The sequence below is a fragment of the Xiphophorus maculatus genome, chromosome 10 (assembly GCF_002775205.1).
Source record: "Xiphophorus maculatus strain JP 163 A chromosome 10, X_maculatus-5.0-male, whole genome shotgun sequence".
NCBI lineage: Eukaryota > Metazoa > Chordata > Actinopteri > Cyprinodontiformes > Poeciliidae > Xiphophorus > Xiphophorus maculatus.
In genome coordinates this window covers 3,683,412-3,703,694 of record NC_036452.1, presented here as the reverse complement: position 1 = coordinate 3,703,694, position 20,283 = coordinate 3,683,412, and the positions used below count along the sequence as shown (strand labels likewise).

Sequence of the window (20,283 nt, the reverse complement as noted above, 5' to 3'; positions counted from 1 at the left end):
GCTAACTTGCTTTCTAGAAATACTGTAGATAGTTTCCACTGTCCATGTTAATGCTTATTACGGTATATTAAGTGTGTGAGCTATAAAAAAATTTATTAATCATTTATAGAAATGGTGTATTGCATGTTGTATATAGGTATGTTCTTAATGTCATCGTTTCTTCATGGTACTGTACAGAGACTCTCCTCCTCCCCCAAATATGGCTGTTAATTCATTCATTTTTTCTAAGAGTTGCCTGATGCAAAACTGTTTTAATCCATTTCATTTCTGCTGACTTTGAAGTGTAACCAAGGCGCAACTAAAGAGAAGATTTCACAATGGAAAGAAGGATGTGTTGTTCTGTCACACCAACATGTTCTGCTTTCTATTCACTGGATTTTTTAAATTAAGGATATCAAATTGGTATGAATGGTTTTTTTTTTGCCAGGGATTGAATAAAAATAGAAGATGCAAGAAAATGTGTTCAGTCAAACTGGCTGGAAATTATTTTATATTGTCCTGTAGCGCATTGTTAATGTTTACTTCTGCTTATTTTGTGCAAACTTTGCTAGGTATTCATATCTTTGCATGACATACTTAAAAGAGGATGTTGGATAAAAGTTTCTGCATGAATCCCCACCATCACCCTTGGAAGTGACCTTGTTGTAACTCCTCCTATATCAGGGAAAAAGTAACGCACTCTCTCTCAGTTTAAATTGGTTGACAAGAGAGGAAATCACACTTTTAGTTTGATCTCAATGCCAGAAACACAATGGACTGGAAAATTACTGTGGCACTTTTCTGTTTAGGTAAGGAAAGTTTGCGTCTTCTGATTTTATGCAGACGTTTTAAGTAATCTGCTAGTGTGACAACTAATTATTTGATGGAATCTGCAGACAGTAAAATAAGTTTCTGTTTTATCTATTATTTCTTGAACGCCTAAAGAACAAGCACAAAAATAACCTAGAAGTATGACATAAGAACGTTGAAAACAGCTTTTGTACATCATCCAAAGATAAAGTGTAACGTTTATTGTGTTGTGACGGTGGTAGGAGTTTGCTGGTTCAAACCTGCGCTCCTAACTCTGCATCCAGTTTGAATAACTGAATGTGTATGGAGGAATTTTTCTGCCATAATCCAAGAGAACACATTTTCAATCTGAAAGCAGAATTTCATCTCTTTTGTTCTCAAAACTTTTAATACTTTTGCTAACATTTTTATTTTGAAAGCAGGACTTCATGTCTTTCTTCTCAAAACATGTAACCCTTGTAATCAAAACTTCTCCTTACTTAGGCTCCGTTCACACTGCAGCCTGAAGTGACCCAATTCTGAATTTTTGTCAAAACGGATTGTTTTTGCCAGGACCGTTCACACTGCCAAACATATGCGACCTGTATGTGTTCTGCAGTGCGAGCGGGCAACAACCTGAAAGTGTCCCGCATGCGCAATAGAGCATTAGCATTCTCAGTGTTCTGCAAACAGTCATAAAAAGAAGAAGAGCTCAGTGTTTGTGGAAGTAAACATGGATGCTAACGGTGGAGCATGGCTTACACATTTGAAGTTGTCCGACCGGAGCGACATATTAACAGCTTAATCCTCATATAGTCTGTCAAAATTGTTGTTATTCTTCCCGATTGTGCGTATCAAAACGCTTAATAGTGAGATTTGTTCAATATCAGTGACATTCAGTTTGGATGAATGTGACCTGGACGTTAGCTCGCATTTGAATCAGACACGTATCAGATATGGGTCGCATTCGAAAAGAATCCTTCCTGTCACATTATGGCAAAAAAATTTTGGATTTAGGTCACTTCAGGTTGCAGTGTGAACACAGCCTTAGTCTCTGCTCGGACTCTCTGCTTGCTTGCAAAACATTTACTGCTTGCTTTTTTAACAAAAATGCACCATTGCCTGGCAACCTCTCAGCCAATAAAATAGCTGATTTTCCAACCATCTTTACAACATTCAGGTCTGACTCCATCACTACACCAAGATTTCGAGCTTGATCATTAATTTCACCCTGTAATAACTGAAGCTGTGAGCTGACTAAATTGTTTCACTTTCGGTTCAAAGATAACTTCAATTTTATATTTGTTCAGCTGGAGAAAGTTATGGCACATCCAGGTATTTATCTATTCTTACCATCTGTTCAGTGCTTGGATGGGTTCAGAGTCACCAGGTGACACGCTTTGTAGTGAATCAGAAGAGCCAAATCCCATCGAGTGAGAGCCAGCTCCTCCTTTTTTACCATTTGCTGCTCAGCTCTCACTCTCAGAGACTTCACCCTGCTCACTGCAGAGATTTGTTTTGATTGGCAAGACGTTGGTCTAATTAAGTTCTAAAAGGATGTAAATCTCACCCCAGGTAACATTACTAATTTTAAAAATATGAAGCTGAATTGATAGTGGAGAAAGAAAATCCAATAAACACAATCCTGTTATACAGGAAACATCCTTCAATATTAGGCAAAAACATCTTAGGGAGCAAAATCCATTTCAGTTTTTAAAGTAAAAAAATAATAAGCCAGTTGCATGATACAGCTTAAATATTAAAACCTGACTGCAATGTTCAACTTACACTGTTAACTTTATTGTTTCCATTTCTTGTGACATTTGAAATGTTTGGTCTTTAGTGCTTCCTAGTGGTTAAACAAAGACATTGCAGAACATGTTAGTTCTCTCCTGCAGTCTTCACCAAAATATTAGTGTACTCAGTCAATAAAACAGAATAATCTAACAAATAGTAAAAGAAAAACCATAATAGCTTTGAATTAAAGGGATTCTGTGGATTTTTTCTTCTTTTTTTCCGTCAGTGCTAAAAGCTGCCGTTGGCTTTAATGTTGATTCTGGGGCTTGGAAAATCCTGAGTCAGTCTGATGAAAGTTTTGGCTACCAGGTGGTGCAAAGACAATCAGAGTGAGTCAACTTGATTTAATTTTTAAAAACTTTTGTAACATGTTGTAACCAATGTTTGTCTGTGTTTCTCTCAGTCTCCTTGTCAGCGCCCCACTACTCCAGTATGAAGGGAATAAAAGGGGACGGATATATCAGTGCAACACAGGAGGCAGTTGTAGCAATCTTGTTGCTCTAGGTAGAAATCATTTTACTCCTGATATTGTGAATGCACATATTTCACAATAAAGATATTTAAACTTACAAATTTTAGAATGTCAAACATGCAGTCCAGTAAAGTATTTTCTCCATCAAACTTATATGTTTCAGCTGAAGTTTTAATATCAGACTAAGGTAATGTAATATCCAGTGAACATTCAGGTTTAGGGGAAATTATTGGCTTCTCTATTTACTCTGTTTAATGCCAACATTTATTTGATGCCCCAAAAAGGAAAAAAATCCGTAAGGGTGAAATAATCTTTCTTATTAAAAGGTCAACCTTACCTTCTCATTTTTATATCTTGTTGCCATTTGATTAAAAATATAGCAGACATTTCCCTTTAACAGCTTCCTTTTTCTTTTTATGGTGTAAGGTTTATGGAGCAACATTCGGCTAAGCCAACCTTTGACCAAACTGGTGTTATAAGAGCTTCAGTTGAGAGACATTTAGATTAAAACAAAGTGAAATGCTGCAAATTACTGTATTTTATGGAGACAATTCTTAATGAGTGATAATTTTGCCAAGTCGTCACCACCAGTGATTGTTTTTACAGAGCAAAGAGCTGCTGTCAACATGTCTCTTGGTTTGGCGATGGCAAATGATCCGTCAACACAAAACACAATGGTGAGAGGATGAGATACAGAAAATAATGAATAAGTAATGGATGAAAATGTAAAGGTATATTATTCACAAATTTCCCAGGTCTGTGGTCCAACCATTCCCAGAGACTGCAAAACTATCACCATGTACAACGGTTTGTGCTATGAGCTCAATCCAGATAATACGTTTGTAAAGTCTTACCCGTCTGCCACTGAAGGTAAGTACAGTGAACCTGTTCCATCATAATTATGTCACTGCTTCTGTAAACTGGAGATTAACTTTCTCATTAGCACACTTGAATAACGGTCAGGAAACCTGTCTGGATCTCTGATTTCTTTTCACAGAGTGTCAAATCCAAGCTGACATTGCATTTCTGCTGGATGGCTCAGGCAGTATAGCTGGTGATGATTTCAGCAGAATGAAAGAATTTGTGAAAAATCTGATCAGAACATTCCTGGGAAGAGATACACAGGTGAGACTCTCATTGATAATTTGGTCAATTGTTTTAGTGAACGTCACCACTGTTGAACATTGATGGTAGGCCCTCAATTATCTTTTTTAGAAACTCACTCACAATGCGAGTTTCTAAAAAAGTTTCTAAAAAAGACTTGGTATGGCTAGTGAAAAGTAACACATTTATCAAAACTTAATCAAAAACCTTGATGTTGAGTTTTGAGGAAAACATCTCCATTCAGGTCATTGCTGCCTTTGATTTACTGTAGTACCTTTGTTTTCTGACTTCATATCCATTTTTTCATTTTTGCAGTTTGCCATCACCCAGTTTTCCTTTTATCCAACAACACATTACTACTTTAACACGTTTAGCACTTCCAACTGGGAATCTCAAATTGACAAGATCAAACAGTTATACGGAGGAACATATACAGCTAGAGCCATCCAAAATGTTGTGTAAGTATTTCTGACATGTTAGTGTGTAATACACTACATTATGTCAATATTACTATAAAGAAAACTTAAATGGACAAAATGACATTGAAATCTGATCATGAAAAGTTTAGAATGTCCCTTTTTTTGTTTAAACAGACAAATATTGATTCAGCAGGTAATGTGTGTTTACCCACTAGGAAAAGTAATTATCAATGTAACTCAGTGAAGATTCTAGATTGATTTTGATGTCCAGAAAATGCTACAGTCTTTTTGAAGTCAGATTATCTTTTACTCAGCTTGTATAGATAAAAAGAGCTATACTACTACCCTTGTCTTTAAGATATTATAAGGATACTAAAATATTTACTTTTATTTACTTTATAGTAGGGCTGGGGGATATTAGGAAAATCTAATATCCTGATATATTTTTTTGCTCTATCACGATACGCGATATATATCACAATATTCTTAAATGAGCTCCAATGTTATTATTGCAACATGATGTCACCACGCAAGTTCCCACCCCCATTTCCCTGCTAGACTTAAATGTAAGCTCATATAAAAAGGATGCAGTGTTTTGCTATGAACTGTCTACACTATGACTGGATAACAAGGTGAGAAATAAGTTTTAACTAAGAAAAAAAAATAGCGAGGGAGAGGGAAGTAGTTCAGTTATGCTTGACTTTGAGAAACTTAACATATCGATGTGTTGTGGAATAAGGTGGGCTTTGGTTCAGCTTAAAAAATAAAAAGGTGACCTACACACAAACTGACAGAGCATCAGTAAAGCAGGTGTTTAAATTAGCTAATCAACTATCGCTGTGGCTAATAGCAGCAGCAGCTAATCTACCACAGTGATCACATATTAATAATCGCAAAATACATATAAAGTATAAAGACATAAAACTGTAGTGAACTGAATGTTCCGTTCTATGTGGGGGAAATGTTTGACTGTTCTTGGTTCTGAATTCTAATACATAAGGATTACGTATTAGGATAATACATAATCCTTATATGTATTACCAAATAAACAAATGAATTTTATGCAGTTTTGATTAAAAACGTTTTGTTAATCTCCTAAAATTCAAGCTCCCTGCTATCCTCATTATTTCAAATAATCTGATCTTAGTTCAAGCATTAATTCAAATACTGTGTCTCCTTGTCTGCAGAAGGGATTGACAACTTTTTGAGAACAAAGTTGCGTTGTTGTCAGTTGCTATAGCAACGCGTCTGTGTGTATCGTAAAGCTGACACAGAAGGAGAAAAAGACTGAGTGGTTTTGAGTTATTAGTCCCATTGCATAGCACTAAATGAATCCTACCTACCGTATATCTTCAGGTTTCACTTTAAAGGGCTAGTTCTATCGCGGAAGAGCGGCTATCAAGAATCGTCTGATTAGGTGGTGAAATAAATTTGTGGCACAACCTTTTGTCCCTATAGTTTTATAACATGTTTCGCAGATTACCTCATTTTGTTCGACATCCTCCATATAAAATCCAAACCACTGTCAAATTATTGATCCGGTGCTGTTTCTCTTTGGAACTAAACAAGTTCATCTGATTCCTCTTCAGTTACCATCTCATTCACGGCTCGCCTCAAACTCTCGCTGTCACCATGTTGTTTGTTTTCTCAGCGCAGCGTAATTGGTAGAAACTTTTCAGGTTGGGAGGGGGGAGGGACTAGTGATTCATTCGAAGGGTGTTGGATAAACCATACTCGCAGTGAATTTGACGGTGAAAGTTTATGATTTGAACGACAATTTATACACGATGGTCGCGATATAGCCATTTTAACTATCGTGAATTGAAAATATCGTGATACATCGAGTATACTCAATACATCGCCCAGCCTTACTTCATAATTGCACAAATAATAAAAAAATAAAAGTAAATCAGATGAAACTACTTAATAAGAGATGATGAGAAAAATAGACAACATAAACTACTGTCATACACTTTAGTGAGCATGACATTGCCATTAGTTTAAAGTAAAAAAATGTTTGTAGTCAAAGATTATTGCAGACCCAATGTGCTCAGGAACGTTATATAAATTGTTTTCTGCCTGAGGTGGTCAGACTTTATGCATATGTAGCCTCTAGAGCAGTGTTTCTCAAACTTTTTCAAGCTGAGGACCACATAACACATTTAACATTCACAGACCAATTGCCCTCACAATAACATAATATATAATGCAACCTGAAATGAAAATATTAGTCTCTTAACTCATGTATTGTTTTCTTTGTTTATCCCAACGAGAAGAGTGGTGCTGTTTGTTAAATGTGACTGACCACAACAAAGCCATGAACAGGTCTGATTGGGCAATTTAAGTTATTTACAGATTCTGGAAGTGTCTAAGCTTTCCAATAATGTGAAACACATGGAGATAAAAAATAAGTTGTTCTTTGTTATCGAGTGTTGTGTGCATTAATAACATTTAGAGCTATTTGTGATTTAGAAGCACAATTAAAGAAAAATAAACTTTAGCAGAAATAAATCTTTTTCTGCACCATTAAGTATAAAAATAATCCACCAATTTCTATCAATTGTATTTGCTAATTGTATTTAATTAATTTATTGTAATCATTTTTAATTAAATAAAAACTAGAGTAATTATACTAATAATAATATATATATATATATATATTTTTTTTTTAACAGGGATAACGTCTTCTCACAAGAAAGGGGTTCCAGGTCAAATGTGAAAAAAATTTTAATAGTGATTACAGATGGAGAGTCTAGTGATAGCCAAAACTTACCAGCAGCAACACAGTCAGCTGATCAAAAAAACATTCTTCGATTTACTATTGGGGTAAGCGTCATCTATTCTTTTTTTTTTTTTTTTTTTACAAATACATGTAAACATTTATATGTCTATTGTCTGCTACAGTGCAACAAATTGCAATTTCATACTACAAAAAGCAATATTAACTATGATTGTAAATGCAGTTATATATTAATTTGTAAACTGAAACTGCCAAATATATAACTATAAAAACACTGAATTTTGCTCTTTCCCCCATCCCCCCTTGAACATCTTCTTATAAAATTTCACATAAGTTCTAAACTTTCATTTTATTTCTAAAACCATTTATTGTACTGCATTTAAAACAGTGTTACACCTTGAGTGCTATAGCTGATCTTGACTCAAAAACATGAAGAGAACATTTAAATGACGACTGTTTTGAAAAGAACTACTGCAGCATAATGTTTTACTCACATTGTATTTCCGCCTCTAGGTGGGGAACGCATTCACAAATTACTATGCAAAACAAGAACTCATAATGATTGCATCTCAACCTGCTGACAATTTTGTGTTTCAAGTGGGAAGCTTTGATGCTCTTGACAAAATACGGGACAACTTGCAGGCCAAAATTTTTTCCATTGAAGGTATAAATGTATAATTTAACACCTGAAACATTTGTTAATTTTTCAGCATGATGAATACATTTTGTTTCATAGCTTACAGTGGCTATTTACAAATATGAATCGCAATTTTATTAAATTACAAAGTAATGACTATATTTAAGTTACTGTTGTGCTCTGTGGTGTAGAGGAACTCTAAAGAACGCTGTAAAAATAATATTTAATTTGTTTTGAATTTACAGGATCACAAAGTGATGGAGAGACACTGAAACAGGAAATGTCTCAAGAAGGCTTCAGAGCAGCTTATGTGTCTGGGGTAAATAACATCAAAGTAAAATTTTCAGCATTAAAAACCCATATTTGTAGTAAAATGTTCTCTCTGTTCTTGCATTGCAGTATATTCAGATGACTATGGTTGGTGCTAACCAGTGGAAAGGAGGCTACAAGAAATACTTGCTTAGTAATGTTTTAAACAACGCCACATTTGAGCCACCATCCATTCAGCCTGACAGTTACCTTGGTAAGTACAGGACAGAAATGTGAATTTTTCTGTGCGATATCAGAAAAAGTCAGACCCAGATAGCTGCTATTGTCTATTAGAAAGTCAAATGTAGATATTTCAATCTGTTTCACAACTTTACTGCCCAAAACATTTAAACATTCCGAAAAACCATTTTCCCTGAGGTCTCTGACTATTTAACCATTAAACTCCAGGTTATTCTATGGCTGTTGCTAAAACCAACAATGGTCCACTGACAATTCTTGGTGCTCCAAGAAATCAACACAAAGGAGTTGTTATGACAGTTTTCAATGAAAAACTGGAAGATCAAATAAGACCCTTTCAATCACAGGTAGGTACAGTACATCCATACAGTAAGTACACGTAATGCGTTACTTTGTAAGTCGTTACTGACATCGGACCACTTCTTTCAATAATCTACCGCGTTGCTATTTCAAATCCAGTAATCAGATTAAAGTTACTTGTCCAAAACACTGTGCGTTACAATTTTTTTTTTCTTATATTTAATTTTATTTTCTCTGTGCGTCTTGGGGAGTGATTGCCCTTTCTATGCGACAGTCAGCAGTTGATCGTATGCCGCGACACATATGTAAACAATGGAGGGAGGAGAGAGATGCGCATTTTGTTGCTGGCAAAACAGGAACTATTTTGAGTTTCTGTCGCCAAGTCCGATTATTATAAGTGGCTTTGGGCTTGTTTTTTTTGTAAAGTCTCTAGCAAATTTAATGAGTTGAGGGTTAGTTTTGGGCTTGTTTTCAAACGCTTATTTGGGCTTGGAAATAAGCATTAACACATAATAAGCCGCATAATTTGTCTGGCCTGAAGAGTTTTTGTCAGGCCTTCCAATCCCATCATTTCCCAGATGATCCGTCCCATAGTGCCTTTAATGTCAAGTTAATATATTTGCTGTGAATGACGTCAAGCTTCGCGCTGCGCTACAACAAACTACCAACATCGAGATTAATATGAACAGCGCAATCAATGTAAAAACAGCCAACGTGTCTGTAGTGTTGTGCAACTAAATGCCATTATAACCTTTATTATTAAGATAAGTGTCACAAATCTGTGCAGCAGCCATCTGAATGTGGAGCCGCAGGAGGAGCGAGGGCTCTGACAGCAAATACAGGGCCGTACCACAGAACCTGGAGGATGGGGCAGGGAGGTGTGGCGTGTCTATTTAGAGTTTTCCAGATACAAAAATTAGCAAAAATTACTAAGGTATTTTTTATACTGTTGTAACCATTAAACAATCTCCCCTTCAGTTCAACTTTAAAAGTGGAGATACCCTGTTGATGTTATCATTATGAAATAACTTGCAACTAAGTATTGGCAAAGATCAATGTAATTTTCACAAGTGGCGGAATATTATTGTCAGCACGTGCTGAAAGTAACTAAAAAAGTTACTTTTAATGTAACTTAGTTACTTTCCAAATCAAGTAACCAGTAATCAAAGTTACTTTTTCGAGGAGTAATCAGTAATCCCATTCGTTACTTTTTCAAAGTAACTATGCCATCGCTGATTACATCCATTTAATAAAAAGACAAACAACTATTTTTTTTCTCTTTCTGGCATTAAATTAGATAAAACTATTTTTGTTGTAAGCCATCTATGAAAACCAAAGCTGTTTTTATTTGCTAAATGCCAAATTCCTTTGTACTTATACAACTAAGCTGTACATTTGTTGACATTCTTAGTGACAAAGAGAATTAATTGAACAAAGGGTAGGGTACATGTTTCATGAGTCTTGGGACCAATTAGTTAACAACACCGGTCTTGTTACTGAACGATATTGCTGAATTATTGTGATCAGATTATGAGACCAACTGTGTAAAAAAATGAAGGCTTGTTTCTGATGACCATTTCTTCTTGTTTTTTCCAGACTGGTGAATATTTTGGGGCTGAGGTTTGTGCCATGGATGTGGATTCTGATGGTGTGACTGATCTAATCCTCATATCCTCTCCGATGTACAAAGACGTTGATAGAGAAGGACGAGTTTATGTCTGTGAATTAAGTCGTTTGGTAAATGCCAAGTCATTTATGTTCATTTATTTAACCTCCTGTTAAATTTTGGCATAAATAAAGATTTTCTCATCCCCTCATTTTTCCAGAGTGTGGTTTGTTATTTTGATAATCCATTACAAATAACCACACTAAGAGGTGATGTGTCTGTCAGAGGGAGGTTTGGCTCGTCTCTTGCTGTTCTACCTGATATAAATGCAGACACATTCAATGATTTGGCTGTTGGAGCTCCTTTGGAGAATGATGGCCAAGGCAGCATCTACATATTCCAAGGAGAAGGAGGAAGAAAAATAAATCCTACTTATTCACAGGTGAGCAAAACACAAATTACTAAATGTTTTGTTTTTCAAAATGTGTTGAACCTTCACAGATGGTAGGGTCTTTATTGAATAGAGTTTTCTATGTTCTTCACATTATTCTGTAAGTTCTCTCCAGGTACTCTGGCTTCCTCTGATAGTCTAAGATCACAATTGTTAGGTTTATTGGCTACTCTCAATTTCACTAGAAATTGTATTCATTATGTCTTACACAATGCTCGCATTAGGTTAAGTCCTAATGCACCAGCCTAATGGGGGTATGTTAGTGACCTTTACTCCCAGCCACACTTTGACTCTGAAAAGACAAGCTAATAAAAAAACTGATGGATGAACTTGATAAAGCACAATGTTTCTCATTACACAGAGAATTGCTGCATCTGCCGTCCAATCAGGCCTGAAGTTATTTGGCATCTCAATCAGTCAGTCTTCCTACGATCACAGTGGTGATGGACTTACTGACTTAGCAGTGGGTTCAAAGGGAAAAGTTGTCATACTCAGGTAAGTTCCCATTATGACTATTTATTAACACACATCTTCTGTAATTGAATAAATTCGGTTTCATTTGCAACCTAAACATGTTTACATGTTAGTATTGTATTTCCTTTTAATTCCTGTAAAGCACTTTGTATTGGCTTGTTGCTGAAAATGTGCTATATAAATAAAATTACCTTCACCTTTAAGAGGATAAAAACTCCAAATGTTTATATCCTCAATGAAGTTGTTACTTGCTTCACAATCTCAAAACAAACAACATGGCCTTTTCTGTTCCTAGATCCAGACCAGTTGTAACAGTGACTGCCACTGTGTCGTTCAACCCAAATTTGATCCCGACTCAAAACCCAAACTGTTCAGAACCACTGCCAAGCAATGCTACTGTCTGCTTTACTATGAGCAAACTGTCTAATGTGAATGAAGGTACATTTCTTTAGTTTTTCTATTTGTCCAGCCTTTTATTTAAGAAATTTTAACAAACAAAACACATCTTGCAGCTCAAGCACAGGTTAATTTCACTTTAACGTTGGACGCAAATCGTAAGATACCAAACAACCGAGCTGAGATCAGCAAGGATGTGAGGCACAAGAGTGGATCTCTTAATCTTAATTTAAATAGGAAAGAATGCATTGATGTGGACTTTTTTATTGAGGTAAGTCCTAATGGAAATATTAAAGTAATCTTATTACAACTATATAAGATTCAACTGTTTTTTAATTAATCACCTTTCTATCTCAATGCCTTGCAGTCTTGTCCAGAAGATGCTCTCAATCCGCTCAATAATGAGCTCAGATTCATGTTTGGTGGTTTACCTTCTGGCTCAAACCCTAGACCAAGCCTTTCGCCACAGGTTCAAACCACAACATTTCATTATGTGAGTAAATCCTGTACATTCTGAATCTGAACAGAAAGATCTTTACTGACATCAAATATCTTACTTCCCACAACTGATTGATGAGTTCCTTTCATGGTTACCAGTATGACAGTTTCAGACAAAACATTTCATCACAAAGTAATTTCAAAAACATATTGAGCTAAATGTAAATTTTTGTTTGAGCAGATCTGTTTAATAGTTCATTGTCCTCCACAGATTGGGTTTGAGATCAGTTGTGGAGCTGACAAAGTGTGTGAAGACAACTTGAAGGTGGATTTTAACTTCACCAAGTAAGAGATTTGTTTCTGGAAGTAAAGCCTTGATATGTCCAGTGAACTATACACATTATGTCTGCAAAACTTATACATTTGTATTTGTATGGCAAATTGTTTTGGATTTATCATGAGATTACTGGCATATTGCGACAGGCTAACTGACAAACGACTCTTCACTCTTCCCCTGTTGCTGGGCAAGTCTGTGAACGTATGAACTCTCACTGTGTTTCTTTTAGGCGTAAATCGCTTCATAATATTCATCATCTCCTGTGAATGTAAAGGTGCTAAATATTAGCACTGCCTCATTGCCCGTCACATAAAAAAGTGTATTTACTTGTACTTCAGCATTTTCCCAATCAAGCTATGTAGCAATGCCATAATGACGGCTGGGCAAAGTCTGACGGCTCCAGCGCATTACACGCCGCCAGTTTAATGCTTAAATCCTTCCCTTTACTGACTTCTGACACCATGTCAAGAACTGATTAATTTCCACCCAGTAACATTTAGTTTTGTTCTTTACAAAAGAGTAAAAGACAAGGGCCATTAGTCTCAAGTCCAGATTCTTCTCCGTTTTACATCTCTTTGTCTTATTCTGCTGTGCCCCCTAGTGGTTAGGAACAGAACAACTATGTATTTTTCTTCCTATTATTATTTTCACTTTTTTACAACGGTTGGAAAGCAAGGTTTAGATGTGCATTACCACCATCTATTGGAATGGAGTGTGGATCTATATGCAAATTTTAAAACTAAAAGTAAACAAACAACAATAAAAGAAGAAAAACAAATCAGAAAAAGAAAAGTAAGCAACCACATTCTCTCTATTAATTTTACTTAAGTTGCCCTAATAAAAAACAATAAGATTCAAAACAGAAAAGTTTATACAAAACGGCTTGTATATTCAACTGTAATTGGTTTTCCTGTAATCTACATACCAGTTCCTTTCTCTCAATTGAAAACTTGGGACAGAACAATAAGACATCTTTGACTGTCTCTTGGAAACAAAAGTCACATTTTCCTGTGGAACGTTTTTCCATTTTAAATAATCTACTATTTAACACTGTCTGACCAAAATGTAGACTGGATAGTAAATGATATCGCAATCTTTATGCACCTGTCGTTTATCATGTTTTTTCAGATCCTCAGTGGTTAAAGTCGGCATAGATGAACTTTTGAATGTGACTGTCTCTGTGAAGAACAGAGGAGAAAACTCGTACAACAGTCGCATTACTCTCACATACCCAGTTGGGCTCTCCTACAGGAAGGTTACACCTCTGGAAGTAAGGCACTAATATTCATTTATGTTGGTGAAGCTGCTGCAACAAGCTGATAATCTGTGTTTTATTGCAGGGAAGAATTGAATGCAACTCTGTGGACAGTGAGGATGGTGTAACAAAAGGAAAGACAGTCTGTAGCGTCGACAAACCAATATTCAAAAGCAACTCCATGGTTAGTTTGTGCTGCTGCTTCACTCATTATTTAACTAAAAGAGGAAGTCATCTGATCCCTCTTTCATTTCCTTTTTAGGCAATCTTCATTGTCTCATATGGTTTCAACACCAACAGAGGTCTTAGTAGAAAGATCGAAGTGACTGCGAAGGCCACCAGGTGCAACTCAAAGAGTTTAAGGTGCAGCTCTTTGATGCTGAACTTTTAACTAATTTTTTATTTGATCTTTTTCTTATAGTGACAATGAGCGTCACTCCTCTTCTAGTGAAGTCGACAAAAAACAGGAGATTGATGTCAAGTACAGTGTTTTTGTCACAATTGAAAGGTTTGTTAACTCAAGCAAATAATTTATTATTTAAAAAATCCACAATAGTTTCAATATATTTTATTAAATGAATGCATGAAATGTATGCTCAGCTCCCTCAGCTACAACAATTTCACATTTGGCGAAAATGCTGCTCAAAAACCACTTGAGCAAAAAATAAAGGTAAAAAAAGATTTCTCTCAGATCAGATCGGATCAGAAATATCTTCTATATTCAAGAACAGTCATTATATAATTTGGGTTCTTTGTGTTTTATTCCCACTTCTTTTAGGTTTTTAACACTATCAGACCACTAAATTTGACTGTGGTGATCAAAGTTCCGGTAAAACTTGGTGACAAAGACATCTGGATGGACATGAGCAGTTTTCAGGTGACAAATGGTACAAACTAGAACTGATTAAATGTAAATAATACTTAAACTGATCAGATGGAGCTCTGTTTTCAGATTCCAGACTGTCAGAGCAGCAGAGATGAAGAACCCACTGTCACTGATTTTGTTGATAAGATAAAAGAAAAGAAAATATTGGTAAGTATGTCTTTATGCAGTGTTTCTTCATAAAGGAGTAGCTCTTTAAAGTTTATATAAATGTTATGCTATTTCCAAAAAGTTTCCACACAATGTGACATTTCAACTTTAATTTAATCAAATGTTTTATTGTGTTCATTTCAAAGAACTAATTAATACTTTCTTAAACTGTCTTTTTTTATTTAGGTTTTGCATTTAGTCTTCTTAAATTCCCACAGTTAATCAGTATCATGCATCTTTAATTTTGGTACAGGACTGCACCGTAGCAAAGTGCAGAGTGTTCAGGTGCTACCAGTTCATGGAAAGGAACAAGGACAAAACGTACACCATCTCTGCAAACATCAGCTCAGGGTGGATAGAACAGGTAATTGATGTGAAGTTGATGTAGATGCGCTGACTAGCTTGTAAATTGTAAAAAAAAAAAAAAAAAAGAATAAAAAAGCTCATAGTCCCTGATGTGTTTCTCTCTCAGATCGGACTTTCATCTGCGAAGTTCCTCCTGACCAGTACAGCCAGTCTAGAGTATGATGAGAACCAGTATATCTTCTTCTCTACAACCTCTAACAGTGACCCTCCTGTTCACAAGGTGACAGCATGTTGCTATCAACATCTTAGTACCAATCAGACCTTAAGGGTTTTATTTGAAACGTCTAAACCTCTCATTTTCAGATTGAAGCAGAGGTAGAAGTGTTTCCTAAACCAGATTTCACTAAAGAGATTATAGGAGGATCTCTGGGAGGGTTGGCCTTTCTGGCTTTACTTACTGCCGGTCTGTATAAGGTGAGTCAACTAAGATTTTCTTAAAATCCCTGTACACACTGTACACTCTGTACAATGGCTGCTGGAAAAGACAAGCATTTTAACCTAGAATTTAAAAATCACTTGCTACATTCTTGTTGGTCGTGCAGGAGGTTCTTCTGCTTTTCAAAAATGTACAACTGTATAATTGCACAACAGTTTGCAACCATCTTCATGTGCAAGTGTAAATGTTCAGTTGGGGGGGGGGATGGTTAGCAGCAGCTTCTGTGGATTTAAAGTGACCTTAAAATAGCTCATTCTGAAAAGAGCTCTAAATAGAACTAACCAGACTGAACACTCATTATCTAATGCTGCGTTCAAACGCGTTTTCCATGTCAACAACACATCTGACATGTGCACGTCGAAGTCAGACGCTTGACATTTTGCTGTAGACCCACGTTAACATTGCGGTAGATGCACACTGGGATGAGCCGTTGATTTCAATTGCCGTATTTGTACAATGACGCATAATATTGAGAGTGGCACCAAAATATCATATAGTGAAATCTTCTGCAATCTTAACGGAGGCTCAGATGTCTGCTGAACCTTTTGTGTTCAGTTTTTATTGAAGAAAAGCCTCAACAGTTGGTAATGGCATGACGCACGTTAGGAGGAGCCTCTTGTCATTTTGCCCCTCCCAGTTATTTTGAACAATGGCGGCTGAAATGTTGAGTTCCTTGGCTTTATTTATGGAAATCAACAAAATGCTGTCGTAAACTCACCAGATAATTCAAAGGTGTTGTGAGTTTGGTGAGTTTCAGGAGCTAGCTGGATGCTGATATTAGCTCTATTTTTGTCTCACCTGAACCCAGTTTGATGATAACCCGCAGCGGTGCCTGCATCTCCTGGCAGGACATCAACTGCAGACCACTAAGTCACTTAGCAGAGTCTCTCTGATTGGTTGACTCTCTGCTCTAGCGGCAATATTTCATATTTTCCAACACCAGCTTCAGCTGCGTTGGACCCGCTTGACACTCAAAACGCTTTAACCATGCAGTGCTAGACGCGCAACGCTTAAAATAAACTTTGAAGGTAAACCAAACGCCCTTGATGCTCAAATCATGCTCAGTCTGAATGCAGCATAAGAATTATTTTGTGCAAAGTTTTGCATAGCTCATAGAAATATCCTAACCTGTTCAAGAAAGCATAATAGGTCAGCTTTACATGTTTATTGTATGTCTACCAGCATTTATCTTGCCACACATAATTTTCATTCTACTCTCCTTCCTGTTTTTCCTCTCAGGCTGGATTTTTCAAGAGCAAATATAATGATATGATTAATAAAAATGCAGAAGCTGAAGGAGACGCACCAGCGGAGGGATGAAATTCCCTCTTACTTGTCATGTCCATGCAGTACCTTTGTACAGAAACTATTATCGATCAATTTATTCAGGCTTTTCCATCAACTGCTAAACACTCGTGTACTTCTGATTTAATGAACAATTTTATTTTTAAAATTGAGAAAATTATTGACGCTATTGCTCCTGTTACAACAAAACTAATCTCTGGAAATCATAAACCACCTTGGAGAAATTTTGAGTCGAAGAGTGCCGAAAAGCAGAACGTCAGTGGGGTAAAAGTAAACTACAAGCCCATTTAGATATCTACAAACTCAAAATCTTTCATTTTGAACTGAGAAATGCTAGACAGCTTTTTTTCAAATATAATTTCTACCTCTATCAACAACTCTCGTGCTGCTTCCATTGTTGACAAGTTGACAAATCCACCTTCTTCGGTTAAACGTGAATTTTTCTCTTATGAGGCCTATCACAAATTTGCCACCTTCTTTATAAACAAAATGGTGAAAATAACAACATGCTTTAAGCTGCTTGAAGGCTAAAAACAGTGTCTGCGTTCGGCAAAACCATGTAAATAGCTTTGTTTAGAAATAAATAATATATGCAATATAAACATGTTTCTTGTGTTGTTATTGATCAAAAACAGATATTTTAAGAAAATAAATTATTAGATTTTCTTGTCCTGTTCATCTTTTGTTGTATTAATGTGTAATGTGATAAATGGAAACAAACAGCCAGACATATTTAAATCTTTAAAGGCTGATGTAAGAATTACCCCAAAAACCATTTAAGAATCTGTTTAACGGATAAAAATCCAACAAAAATAAATTCCACCAGTATATTCTAGTAGATATAATTTATATTAGGACTGTTATATACAAATATTTTAGTATTCAAGTAATCTATCAATTATTCTTACAATTGATCGAGAAATCGGATAAAAACAATTTATAAAATAAAATATTAGTAAATCTAACATAACAGCAGTGTTGCTTTAAGATATCAACATCAGTCTATTTTTTTATATTTTAGTATCCCTATTAGTTACTTTTCTAGTTTAGAAAATTAACCTGCAACAATAATAGCTCACTTTCTAAGATAACCTGAATAAAGGTTATACAAAAATCTGAAATTATATCCAACTTAATAATTAAAAGGCAGGCTTACAAATGTCTACTCTCCAGCTTTTATTTTATGCATTCATCTTCAGTCAATATAATAGATGAACTCTCACTTTGCCCAGCAATTTATAGCTTTTATGTCCATGTAAACGACTGGATTCGACCCCTTCGTTCGTCACACAGAAACACCTCTACCAGCTATGCACCGCCACAATGCACTCTGCCACCCATTTGCTGAGACCAGGATAATATGAAATTTATTTTCCGGTTTGTCCATAAAGCTACACTTACGTTAAGCATCAACTACAGTGCAGCCAACCTCAGTGTTTAATCTATCAACTCACCTGTATAAACACACCTGAGCAGCTCTTTCACGCCGTTCGCTCTGGACCGGCCACCACACAGCAGCTCCGGGAAGAGGAAGGCTGCCGTACTCCAGGTATCGCGCCAGTTGTTTTAAGGTTGCTTATTGATTGCCCGAAAAGAAGAAAAACCCAGACATTATCATTTTAATAATCAAGGTACTCCAATCATTCGAGGAATGGTTACAGCCCTACTTTATACTTTTAGTTAAATAATTTTCTAAAAATAGTTCTTTGACTTGAAATGGCTTAATTATTTAAATAATTCTAATTATGCAGTCGTACTTCTACTTGAGTAACAGTTTATCAATATCATTTTACCTCTGCTGGCAGCTACTTGAGGAGTCCTGGAAGTTGCTGAATATCTGTAAATAAACAACGAAACAATATTAGCTAACATAAACTTAACCAGTATGTAGAGACAGCAATCCTGCGATAAAGTTGAGTCACGTCCGAGACTCCGTAAATGCATAAATATAGGAAACGTGTAACTCATAGTGATGTCGGCCATTACACACTAACAACAGTTAGTAAAGACACACCAATGACAAATAATTCTGAACAAGTTCATGTGAAAACTAACCACGGTCCTACAAGATTCCTTTATTGACTATTTTACATCAAATTTACCCCGAGTCACAATTTGTCCCTGCTTTTAGTCAAACGATTTAAACAATCCACCGTAAAGAAAAAAAAACAGCAACTGTAGTCACTGATTCAAATGTTCTGCTTCAAATACGTACATAGTACATTGTATAATACACTCTGGAAACTTTTGAGTCATCAAACAAGTCAACATTTATATTAGGGACACAAAACAAATAGTAAATAATAGTTTTACTTACATTTCACGTGGAGGCTCCAGAGTCAGTGGCAGTGTGGCGGTTAACGTCCTGTGTCTGAACCGCTTTGAGCGCATTTGTAAACCAGAAACCTACCTTCTGGATGAGTAATATTACGACGTACGACCCAAAATACTTGAGTAGATTTTATGATATTTTGTTGCGTTTTTCCTATCCTAATTTCCTAATTGTAAATCCTGTTAACAGGTGCTGTTAACAGGATTTACGAACTATAATAAAGTTGATTTGATGCCTTATATAATTTTAACTGATATGAAATGGATTGTATTTACGAACCTCAAAAATCCTTTTTCTTCCAGTGTGGTCATCAGCAGATTTAAGATGGTTTTCTGAAGAGCTGGGGATACAGCGATGCATTCTGTTACAGAACAGAGCAGTTTCTGAAAATACAGAAATAAAAAAACAGCTCTTAAACACAGGAAATAAACATGTGTGTAAAGAAGCCTATTCCTCAGGATAAATCGACTTTGTCATAAATGCTGTTTTAACCTGAACGATGTCTGGCTAACTGCTGAAGGCTAACGGCTCAAGGTTAACGGCTCAAAGCTAATGGCTAATTTAGCTTTAATGATAAATCACGGCCATACTAACAACAAAGAGACATTTTAAAGATTACAAACATACACCGGCAGCTAAACAGTACCGTCAAAAGTGATAATTAACATTAACACATTCATATCACATGATTACTAACGTTCCTCACATCTTCAGTGACCGCTTCACCGCCATTACGCAGATCGGGTCTAGAACGTGAAGAAAGAGGAAACTGCATAAAACACCTTCAAAATAAAAGCATAAATATGAAAACATTAACTGCTTGAAATTATTAACAATGTTACTTAACACATGGTGTTTGCGCAACAGAACAAGTGCACCATTTGTGTTTATTGACGCCTATTGACGGCAAGCTCAGGAATGAAAATTACAAAAACTATTAGCTTTCGTGACAATAATAAAATTACACTGTGTTTATTCATGCAAAATAAGGTATACTTTGTGCTTAAACTACTAAAATAGTTTAAACCGTTATAAGTGTTTTTAAGAGGGGTTTCAGAGGGGGAATAGCAAATTCCAGCTATTCGTAGGTGGCTGTGGTCTCTAAGCCCC

The 20,283-nt window shown here is 35.9% G+C and overlaps 1 protein-coding gene across 1 annotated transcript; it reads left to right on the top strand.

Annotated features, from left to right (window-relative positions):
• The first annotated feature begins 700 nt into the window (after positions 1–700).
• On the top strand, positions 701–17,420 carry LOC102225668 (integrin alpha-M-like). The gene is made up of 30 exons (XM_023340686.1): positions 701–788; positions 2,792–2,894; positions 2,969–3,069; positions 3,644–3,714; positions 3,793–3,907; positions 4,035–4,162; positions 4,457–4,599; positions 7,236–7,386; positions 7,814–7,964; positions 8,183–8,256; positions 8,337–8,460; positions 8,655–8,791; positions 10,341–10,481; positions 10,571–10,792; positions 11,163–11,296; positions 11,571–11,713; positions 11,788–11,942; positions 12,039–12,164; positions 12,381–12,454; positions 13,575–13,716; positions 13,787–13,885; positions 13,964–14,043; positions 14,123–14,209; positions 14,302–14,371; positions 14,480–14,578; positions 14,654–14,734; positions 14,988–15,098; positions 15,207–15,320; positions 15,404–15,514; positions 16,776–17,420. Exons 1-30 carry the CDS (start codon positions 752–754, stop codon positions 16,854–16,856), a joined length of 3,405 nt encoding a protein of 1,134 aa, XP_023196454.1. The 5' UTR covers positions 701–751; the 3' UTR covers positions 16,857–17,420.
• Positions 17,421–20,283: the final 2,863 nt, after the last annotated feature.

Excerpts from the sequence above, each read along its gene's own strand:
- LOC102225668 (XM_023340686.1), top strand. The coding sequence starts at position 752 with ATGGACTGGAAAATTACTGTGGCACTTTTCTGTTTAG. Across the intron at positions 8,792-10,340 it reads TAAGACCCTTTCAATCACAG|ACTGGTGAATATTTTGGGGC; the intron begins GTAGGTACAGTA and ends TGTTTTTTCCAG. Across the intron at positions 14,372-14,479 it reads CACTTGAGCAAAAAATAAAG|GTTTTTAACACTATCAGACC; the intron begins GTAAAAAAAGAT and ends CACTTCTTTTAG.